Source organism: Patiria miniata, unplaced genomic scaffold (genome assembly GCF_015706575.1).
Source record: "Patiria miniata isolate m_02_andy unplaced genomic scaffold, ASM1570657v1 HiC_scaffold_24, whole genome shotgun sequence".
Lineage (NCBI taxonomy): Eukaryota > Metazoa > Echinodermata > Asteroidea > Valvatida > Asterinidae > Patiria > Patiria miniata.
This window is the reverse complement of record NW_024037063.1, coordinates 10504454-10515681: the sequence shown is the minus strand read 5'-3', so window position 1 is coordinate 10515681 and position 11228 is coordinate 10504454. Positions and strand designations below refer to the sequence as shown.

Below are 11228 nucleotides of genomic sequence, written 5' to 3'. Positions count from 1 at the left end.
TGGACATTTGCATTAGCATATAAACCAAAAAAGCACCAAAATGCCCTTAATGATGGCAAATGAAAATTGAAATTAGGGTTAAATGGGACCCAAATGTGCATCTTCGAGGTTGCATTAAAACGGTTCCAATGAAATGGAATGAATACAAGCGCAAGTTTACAAATGACCGGAATAGCTTATTAACGGTCCAATGAACTGGGGGAACAATTGGTCGGTTTAGGGACGATTGCGTGAATAGTTCGATGCATTGCTGGCACGATATAGATTTATGTACAGATTACTCAGTGGTTGTAAAGTCTATTGACAAATATAGTTTGAAACGAGTTCCTTTCATTTCTGACACCGTCGTTCATGTTGGTACAAGACTCCATTGTCGTGTACCTCGTCTCCCCAATCGGGTCCTCTCGGCTCATCATTGCACATATTGTTTTACCCTTTCGCTTGGTTATAATGTTAATGACCGTGACACGAGTTTTGGTCGTGGGTTGGCCTTGCCTGTTTACCAGCACAGAGCTGGAGACTAGTCCTGCAATACGACGATCGTTGAGGTTCTCGTTATCTACAGTCGTCACAAAAACTGCCGAGCCTGAACTTCCAGGGGAAGCGCGACAGTCAGCCAATAGGAGATTACCTCCCAGCACCACGTCAGAACTTCTGTCCAATGGGCAGCTGGTCTCCCACATCTGGTTCTGCTTGTCGGACGGGAAACCGGCGAATTTGGGGTTGGAGATGACGCTGTTGCCGGGGACGCCAAAGCGCGGGAAGTGTCGGTTTCCCGCCGTTTGGGTGAGCAACGTGACGATTGCGTAATCGTGCACGGCTCGCAAGGCATCGCCGTTGACACGGCGCGTTCTATCCGACTTGATCCAGCCTAACGGAACGTGGATCATGCTGATCCGATGTGAGATAAATCCGTACCAGGCAGGGACTTCCACATACGATCTGTGGGCGTGGCGCCGGAAAGTCACCCCGTTGTGTAGGCAGTGAGCCGCTGTTAGCACGTGTACTGGACTGATCAGGGTACCTGTGCAGCCCAATGACAACCGAACCACGTTTTTATAAGGGGCTTTGCGACGGGTTATGTGGTTGATAACACGCAGTTGGTCAGTTTGCTCTGAAAGTTGAACACTGGAACTGTTCACTGGCTGACCGTCATCGCCCCTCTTATTATTTCCATCCCTGTTGAAGTCCGAAGTGATGTCACCAGTTGTCGTTTGAATTTCGTGTTGCGGTTTGTCAGTAGGAGTTCGCACTTCAGCTGGCGCGATCTGTGTATCATCAGCAGAGAATCTTACGGTCCTTCGCGTTGTCCTCGTCGGCAACTGAACCTGTAACTCCCCAAGCACTTGCGGGGCCAACTGTCGCGTCTCTCTGCGCGCTTGAGTCGTTGATGCAGCCAGGATGTTGCTAAGAGCCCGCTGCATGTTGTGTGCGATAGCAGAAACGAGTTGTACGGCCTCAGACTGTGACTCAACCCCTCCACGCCTCGGATGCAACCCGTCAGAACCTCGGCGGGACTCGCCACCTGCACTGGATCGCTTCTGTTTCCTCTTCTCGCGTTTTCTTCTCCGACTCCGTGCGTCTTTGTTCAGCTTGTCTGCGCTTCGCACTGTTCTCCGAGTATTGTCTAATCTACGTTCCAATGATGAAACGTCACCAGTGCGTAAATATCTATCGGCATGTGTCGGCACCCGTTTCTTCAGCGAGCCATTACCGCTGTCATCCAAACTGAATGATGGAAAGGTCTCGATAAATTCTTGCATTTTGGAATGTAAGACATATGAAAATCTTCCTTTGGTCTTGGGTCTGTTCTCGCCCAAATCCTTCGTGTTGGGCGCTGCCTCTGCAAACCGCACTACGAGAAGAAGACAAACTGTGGTCGAGAAGAGAACTTCGATTTTCCAGTGAGACATTGTGATGCAGACAAGCAATTTGGCATTAATACACAGCAATGTAAACTCGCCTAATAACACGTATGCATACAACTGCACAGTGTGCAGTATTTCCGAGTATAGGCCTACCAATTTTTTTCTTCCAAACAATTCTTCCTAATTCCGTTTGGGCCAGTGACTTATAAGACACACAAGCATGCACTGCACTGACACAGTTGAAAATCACTGCACGGCGTTTTCGCCCCTGATTGGCTGAAAGGTTGCCACGTGACGCCATCCGCAAATCACAATCGTGCTGGTATTGGACACGGTGCGGTGTGCGCCACGCCTCTCCTCGGTTAGTTACTTAATGAACACACTTCGGCGGGTCGCAGAGGGTACGTCTTGCGTGATTGATGCGTTCTATATTACACACTTCGCGTGAAAAATCGTAAATAAAAGAAAACTCGGCAGGTCAGAGCGGTTTTTCTTTTCAGGGAATCAAGTCAAGTTACAGGAACTTGCGCGCATGTGGGTACCACACGTAGACCACGGCTCATTTATCTTCATAAATAAACTTTCAAGATTAACAAATAAATACTCCGATGACTGAAATATGGGCGCGTAGCAAGCCTCACACTCGAGCTTGTAGCCGGTGCAATGACAGTACGAAAATAATCTCTTATTCGACGGAAGTGAACTTGATTACAAAAACAAAATTATGATAGCTTGCGTCGATTATAATCAGCTAAAAGTCCTACAGTTTGCTTACTATTTCATTGGGTTTTTTTATCATTGTGCGTCCGCGACTTTATTTTGCCATTGTGTTTGTTCCTACAAAAATTACTCACTTAATATAACTGGAGGGCATCTACAACGAGAGATTTTGCAGAAAGAAATAGGATAGCCACAAAAATATATGTTGGACATGCAAGAAAATAACGGGCTCTCACTGTGAAGAAAATATTTTTGTTCAAAAATGTTATGCCAAGAAAAACATGGAACACTCATGGTAAACATCCTTTTATCACTTGTTTGAAAAAAATAAGCTACACTGTCATTAGAGGTTATTGCAAGCAACTTGGCTACGCTTTAATTGTTGTGACACACCATGCATGCATAACAAGAGAATGATTTTTGTGTGGTTCACGTCAAGCAGCCGGTCGATGTCATTCAACGTCAAAGCAGATTTCAAGAGGATTTCGTGGAAAACATTATTGGTAAGTGCCCTGACAAAACTGTTTGTTAAAGTTGCCTTTACTCGCTGTTCAGCAACTTCGATTATTATTTTTTCTCTCCGACGGATGTTCAAATGTTATGATTTTTTTTAACGAAAGAATTATTTGTGTTTATGCATTAGCGTCACTCGGCGTGACTTGGCGCGGGTCTCGGTATCGACCAGTGGAAGCCGGCAAAAAGGGTGATTTTTTTATCAATTAATAACTCGTGAAGGAGGCTTTTCTCCACATTTTTAGTGCACACCATAATGGATAGGAACCTAATCAATATTCGTGAGGCTTGAATAGATTGACAGATATTGCAAACGCCATGTGTTACACGTAGACATGCCTATTTTTCCAATTTCAACGCGAAAAGTAATGATCATATCACCACGATTTTAGCACATACTTGGATCATTATAAGGGACATAGACCCTGAAAGTTGCACGGAGATACGGTCTTTCAAACGGGAGAAATAAATTTTCAAAGATTTCGCCTGCCTGTGTGAACATGTCTGTGTGCATGTACTTTCATTCAAAATAAAGTGTTACGTAACATTTAGAAATCGCCCTTTGCAACCACACGTCTGCTTATGTACAGTGATTATTCCAGTGGGCGGATTTCTTTCCTTCGACGTCTTATTCAAAAGTGAAGAACTTTTGTCTTGCTTTGGAAGCAGTTTAGAAAATCCGGGGAGAAACTCCTGCATAAAGCACGGAAGAGCAACTTCGAGAAACTAAAATATACAGGGAGTCTCAAAACCAAATGAAGCAGTCAAACAACTTTTTTTTTCTGAGAAAACAAAATCGCTTTTTGTAAAACAAAATAATTACCAGAGATGATAGAGTGTTTCTTTTGTTCTGAAGCACGATGCCAACCATGGGCGTCGATCGGTAGGGAACGGGGGGGGGGGGGCTGATGTCGTTCTTCAACGTTTTTCGTCCCTGAATAAAAAATACGTCTCCTACATTTGATTTTATAGCTCAGAACAGCTGATTTAATTACTCCAAACTCGAAAAACAGTAAATGATGATCTTGTGCTAAAACTTTGGCAGTCGTAAAAATTGCCTCAGATCGCACCACAGGGCGCCTAGAATCCAATTTTTTCAGGGGCCCTAAAGCGGGCCCCGAACCCCGCGCCGTTTAGGCTTCGCACTCGCACAATTATAGTACTGATCAAGATACACGTGCACCACCCCCACTTTGAGAAGCGAATGACGCCCTTGAGAATTGGTGCCAACAGGCTGTTAGAGCTAGGACCTATACCAGTTTGGCCTGGCTTGATTTGTACAGCCCCCCCCCCCCCCACCCCCGACAAAAGTGTGTTTAAATTTGTTAAATGACACTCATTCAAATGGGCCTTGTTTTGTCGAACGTAATTTAAAAAACTGACTCTCCATTGCAAACTCTTGGTGGCGCACTGCATCATTGCGAATCCCGAATTTTATGATTTTGGTCATCCTCCATCCCCCCCACTCGCCAGCACATATTTACGCCACTGGCCGTCATTGCACTCGCGTGGTCACGATTCTAATTATGCCACAGGCTGACGTTAATGTGACATTGTATTATAATGGCATCATTCCTACTTAGCGTAAGTTAAGTACAAGAAAAGATGAAGTTTCCCCAGCTAGCTAAGGGAGCTGAATTAGAATTAGACAAACGAAATTCCCTCGTAAAAATTTGTAAACGGGTCAGTAGTTTGATATAAATATGATGAGGTGGGGAACTTGCTAGAATGTCTCTCAATCATAGCAACATGCCAGTGCCGGCCGAAAGACGCGTGACGCGAAACAATAATTGATGAGACGAGCTTGGTAAGGTTAATTGCTCGTAGTGACTCTAAATAGTCAACTGCTCCGTACATAAGAATGATTGTAGAAAAGAGTTACGTAACAGCATTCATGTAAATACCACGATGCTGATGCATCTTTCGTGCAGCTATGAAACACAAAGTAACTCTCACACTGCGGGAAATAAGGATTAAGTCTTAAACGCAAAGAGAAAAGCATCTACTGAAACAGCCTAGTTGTTAAGCTGTCTGACAGTGGACCCAGGGTTAGGGGTTCGAACCCGCTCAGGTGTCATTTTTTGGTTTTCGATGCCCGCGGTTCTGTCATTTAAGAGAAGTTAATTTCCCGTCGTCATTTACCAACAGCAGTTAGCTCGGTCGGTCGGTAAGCTGACTCACAAGTTGGGACTGTCTGCGAAGTCCAGGTTGGCATCTGCGTATAGGTACGGGGTTCTTTTGCTGACTCGGCAGCAAGGCCTTTGGGTGCCACCTCGTTTCCTCCCTTTATGGTGCCTGACTTTCGAGTTACATGGATGGACAGGGAAGGAGGTGTGGTGTACCGAGTCCCGGAAGAGTTCTATATGGAAGTCGGTAAGGGGCTCATTGAGTTAGGGTCATAAGTCCGACTCCTGAAGACTTGGCCATCGCCACATAACTTTTTGTTTTATTTTCTTTCTTTTTTTCTATCGGAGGACAATTGCAAGAATGATTAATTTGTTATATTGAGAGCTTGGACTGTAATCGTTCGAAATTAATTTTAAAAATTGCTCGAAAATACAAAATTCAATCCAGATGATGTTTTTAATTCATTGTCGCCAAACTGCATGCACATGCTCAGCACCTTTGCACATACCTTGTTCAGGCCTGTTCCCTGATCCCAGACTGCAGGGGGGGTATTTAAATCCTATAGTTGATTTTTTTATATTTTTACATTTTTTTTTATATGCACAGCTGCAGCTGTCAACTTCCGTAAATGAAGCGACTTCGCGCGGCAGCAATCTTTTGACATGGGGTTTCAGAACCGGATTTTAGCTTCGCGGAGTAAGTTGGGCAGCGGTGTTAATTATTTACATTCTCCACTTTGTTCTTATTCCCTCTTCCTTTCCCCTACATTCTCTATTCTTCGGAACACTGGTGCCTAGGGCCTACGAAACACTTAATCCGGGCCTGCTGGTGGCGCTTCAGGGCCCCTCGAAAAGAATAATTAGGCCTAATGTATAAAAGTCAGAGTTTTTAAAATTAGTTTGGTATATTGGTGTTTAAAAAAAAAAAAAAAATCACCCGCGGAATTTTATGGAAACTGAAAAATCGCATGATGAGAAAGAGAAATATCTTGCAAAAAATGGACCTGTCACTTCCAAAAACTTCCGTGTTGATTCTTGGAACTCGATCACTCGTTTAAGCATGAATATTCGTGGAATAATTTTGTGGCAGACAATTTTTGTTGAACAAGCTTGAAGGATTTATTTTTATTTACTAACAAATCTCAAATGAACGTTGATAAGAACTGTATTAAAACGTGATCCAAAACGAAATCTAGAATCCATCAAATGTAGGTAGGTATTAAAATCTTCGCGTCGTTATCATTTTCGTTCTCACGCAAGTACGCGATGTGAAAACAGACGTGATCGAACAAGGAGACCTACAATCCTGGCCAAATCTCGCTAGGCCCCCAACCCCCCGGCCCCCTGTCAATGTTGTCTCTCATTGCGCGGTGTGTGCTCCATCAGCTGGAGAGAACAACATTGACCGGGGGAGCGGGGGAGTGGGTGACCATGAAAGGCTAAGGTTATATTTCCAAGCGTCCCAACCATTTGGCCGGGATTGTAGGTACGAAAATAGGTCGTAGGTAACCGACCTTTTTACCCATTTCCAACTGATTTCTCATCTATTCTGAGGCAATTTTGTCATTTTTTTTTAATAAACAGATCTTATAACTTCACCCGTTAAAACAGTTGATAAAATTATACACAAATTGATAGGTGTGATTTCTGAATTTCATGATTTATTTCTTCCTGTCCTTTCATCTTTGCCGTATCCCAATAATTTTGGACTCGCCAGCCGGGCTACTTAAGGAATAGTTTGACTAGCCCGCGGCTGTTTTGACTAGCATTTGGCTAGCGGGCTACCGCTAATTTCGAACCCTGAATTTACTACCATTCATCTTCATTTTGTAAACATGGTAACGGCATAAAGGAGAAGACTTCAGTTAAGGGCGCTCCAATTTTTGTTAAGTATCTACAGGCACATTAATATTCAAGGTCTTCTTAATCCAATCACTAATTTGGGTCCGGGACGATAAAGAAATCTCACAAGTACAAAATAAAAGAATCAGAGTTTCCTTTTCTACATGACAGAAGGAACACGAGTCGTTCTCCCCTTTACCAATCTTTACCAAATAAGAATTGACACAGGATTCGATGAACGACTAAACAGTATTACAATGTATTATGACAAATGATACCGGAAAACAAATTGCACTTTTGTATGCGTGCAAGTTGAGTGTGAACATTTCGTCTCTAACGCAATCTTCCAGCAAAAAAAAAATTACAAAATAACTTCAAGTTTTGCTGGTTTTTTTTACCCTTTCCTTTACTAAACCTCGAAGAACATGAAAAGTATGCAGTAAAGGAAAGGTTGAAAGATTTTTAGAAATCAATTTTAAGATTTTTTGTTGTTGGCAGATTGCGTTAGAGACGAAATGTTCACACTCAACTTGCACGTATACAAAAGTGCAACTTTTTCCGGTATCACTTGCCATAAATTGCATAATTTCGTACACATTATCACTGTTTTGGGTCAAATAAAAAGTATGGCTGGGTTGCTAAGGAATTAAGGAATTTCTGTACTGATTAGACGTTATTTGAGCGAGAGGTGCTCAGTAATTTTTGAGTTAGAGACAAAAATATTAGGGGGCTTTTCTGTTTTAGTTGAGTGCATCTTTTGCGTAATTTCTACTCGGAAGAAAAATTCCACATTGAATATAAAAAGTGCCCGTCTGAGGTTCAAACATCGCAAACAATTATTGTACCTCCTCTCTTTTTTTTTTATCGAAACGCCCCACGGGCTTACACGCAGGTAATGCAGGTTTATTTTGACATGAATGCATTTTGTCATCGTTGAATTGGCAGTTTGACTGACTGAAACGGACAGGTTGATGTTGACAGATACCTGCCGCGGGCAACGGGTTCATGGGTGGTTGTGTCGCTCTACATCGAACAAAACCACAGGACAAGAATTTTCTCAAAATAAATCTACAGTTCGTGTTTTTTCCGTGTTTATTTTTTCCACAGGGTCTCAAAAAAATTAATAAATAAATAAATACAAACAAGTTGACACCTTTCTCGGATTATTTGTATTTCACATATAAATTCGCTTGGGCATTTTTATACCCAAATTTCGATAGTTGATTGGTGCTCTGTGGTTTTATGTGCAAGTACGATTTTGTTACTGTTAGGTGAAATTAAGCGTATACATGACCTGTTCCACGTTTTAGCTATAACAGATGACATTTTGGCAGTGACTTCACACATTAGGAAATAGCAATCCATTCACCATCAGGCATAAATAGTCATCCAAAATGATTTAGTCCTCATCCTTTATTTAGATCCTGCTTGCTATAATTAGAAAGAACAACATGGATTCCTGCACTGTTTCTGAATATAGACGCATTCCAGAAATATTTTCCGCGGCTAATTTTTTTCACGAATGTCATGCATGGTTCTTCGAACATCGCTACGTAAAGCGGACCTTTGTGAAACTTCAACTTTTTCCAAAATTTCAAAATATTGCTGAGTACAGACTAACAGAGATAAGCCGATGAAAGGTTGATGAAGTTGGTGATGGAGGCGTGAGGATGGTGATAATAACCAGGGGTGAGTTTCTAACACTCTGAACATTCTCTCGAAACATTTCACCGGTCCCTTTTTTTTTAAATACATGGAGAGACACACAAAACAATCGATTTATATTGCAACCGTATAAGCATTTGTGATCCAAATCTTGAAAAGTTCAAGTCTGACGCACGTTACTGCACAGTGTTCTAGTTTACGGTCTTCCCGAAAAAAAAATCCGCCTAAGCCCTCAATCAGGCAGAACAAACAACAGACCGTTGTCAGATAATCGTTATAATGCTCCTGCCTCGCTCTCAGTCACACTCACACGCGTCCAGAGATACAAAAATAATTCTGAGAAGGAGTTCGATTTATTTTGTTCTTGTCCTATATGCAGTGACCATTTACAAGTCGCAGTTTTGCTTCGTGGTCTATAGTATGACGTCAGTAACGTGCAGTGATGACGTCATGCCAATTTCATCCAATGACGTGCGATGGTGTTTCTTGGGAATAATTTTGCGAGGAATGTCTCACGTCGTGCCAGCCGTAAATGTCGCAGACGATCGAATCAAGCCGTTCTGGCGGGATTGTTCTGTAAGACAGGAATATCCGGTGGTCGGCCACCACCGGCAGGACAATAATTGCCAACTCTAAAACGGGATGGGCCTAGTATTGACACAAACCGTTTTGTATCCTTCAGGTTATTTCAGAACCTCCAGGAATTCGGTGCTTCGTAGTTACCGTCTGTTTTTAATGAGATCACCCGGCCACATTTTAAACAAAGAGAAATGAAACGATATACCACACTGGAATGCTGAAGGTATATTGTTGGTCGGTTCGCACCATACTGGAGCGATATTAAATTAATATAACTCTATGGTAAGGTTCGCACTGACAATTGAACATTGGAATTGTTTGTGTGTGATAGTGGTTCGCCGTGATAACGCCCTCTCGCTGCAGCGGGTTATCGCGTGTCTATAGACCTTTCTGCCGTGCGCTTGGTTGGCAAACTGTACTTTTGCCAACCATGGCCTGCAAAAGTATGGAAGGTCCAACACTGCAAAAATGAAGAAAAGTTATTACAGATCACCAAAATATTATTTGATACTTGAAAATACAACATTTTCAACAAAGCTACAAAATAATTCCTACATATGCCTCTTTACTATGTGTTGATGGCGTTATGAGGACGTTTTTTGGAAAAATATGTTGCTAACCACGGCTTCAATTTATGCGCTTACGGCAGCCCATACAAAATGGCGCCAATGTTTACAAACAAAAGAAAGGCCTATACTTCAACAACGTCTCATGCCAAGCGGCGTAGCTACGGGGGTGGGGGTGGGGGGGGGGGCTAATCATTGCCCCTGCCCCCAGTTGCCTCCTCCCCACATCTGGAAATTTGCCAACCGGAGAAAAACACAGTTCTAAAGTTACCATGATTATAAGTGTCTTTTGTTCTCGTTGTTTGGCTGTTGTTCACGAATTCCTAGTTTTCACGATTGGCTGTTTATTTGAACGTCCTGTGGAAAGCGAATAGCGCCACCACATGTCTCACATTGACCATGATGTTAGTTTTGAACAGCGCCCCAAGATAACATAATATATGCCTACACAAATTTAAAAAAAAAAAAAAAAATTAGTTGAGAGCAATTTTAAAGTGCTCAAAAACTATAAACGCCCCTACTCCTTGTGCCAACCTTCCTACTCTGGGGAAGGCAAAATAGCGGGTGTGGACGGTAATTCTGTCCCCCGTTAAAAGTGTCCGGGGGGGGGGAAGAATTACCTAGGTAAAAGTGTCCTCCCCGGCCCGTTAATTCTGTCCCCCTTCAGGTAATTCTGTCCCCTCCAGGTTTTTTTGTCCCCCTAGTTTTGCAACGCAGAAGGCCAGTTCTATCTGTTGTTTTAATGAATTCACTCTTAGTACAAGGTATACGTTTTTTACTCTTTAGTCTGCCCTTCATGAATATGAACAAAATTAACTTTTTGGTCTCTTTCTTAGATGTGAAATGTGAACACAATGTTTCGATCGACTCGGAGTACGGTGTAGCCCTATTCTACGGTGGACGCCTCATTGATATAACGCCTACTTGGATTGGTCTGCGTTCCCATCGTAGAGCGTAACGAAATTTCCTATTGGATGAATTTCCTTTGTGTAGTGGGACACACATTATGTACACATATGCGATAAACGTTGCCACAAATCTTGCAGCATGTACTTGCGGCGATGCGCGCTCACGAACAAGACTCGTATAGCATGGGTGATACTTGCACGGGGACACATTTACCAGGGGGACACTTTCAACGTTGGGCAGGGGGACATATTTACCAGGGAGGGGGACAGATCTACCTAGGTAAATGTGTCCCCCCGGACAGATTTACCGGGTCACAAACCGGTAAATATGTTCAAGGGGACACATTTACCAGGGGGGACAGAATTACCTGCCACACCGCCAAGAAACACACCCGCACGCCGTAGAATATTTTAAGTTTTGTTCAACAGAGGGCGCGCCAC

General features: G+C 42.9%; 1 protein-coding gene across 1 annotated transcript; it reads right to left on the bottom strand.

The window, feature by feature from the left end:
* On the bottom strand, window positions 1-2026 carry LOC119731619. The gene has a single exon (XM_038204822.1). It carries the CDS (start codon window positions 1911-1913, stop codon window positions 282-284), a length of 1632 nt encoding a protein of 543 aa, XP_038060750.1. The 5' UTR covers window positions 1914-2026; the 3' UTR covers window positions 1-281.
* Window positions 2027-11228: the final 9202 nt, after the last annotated feature.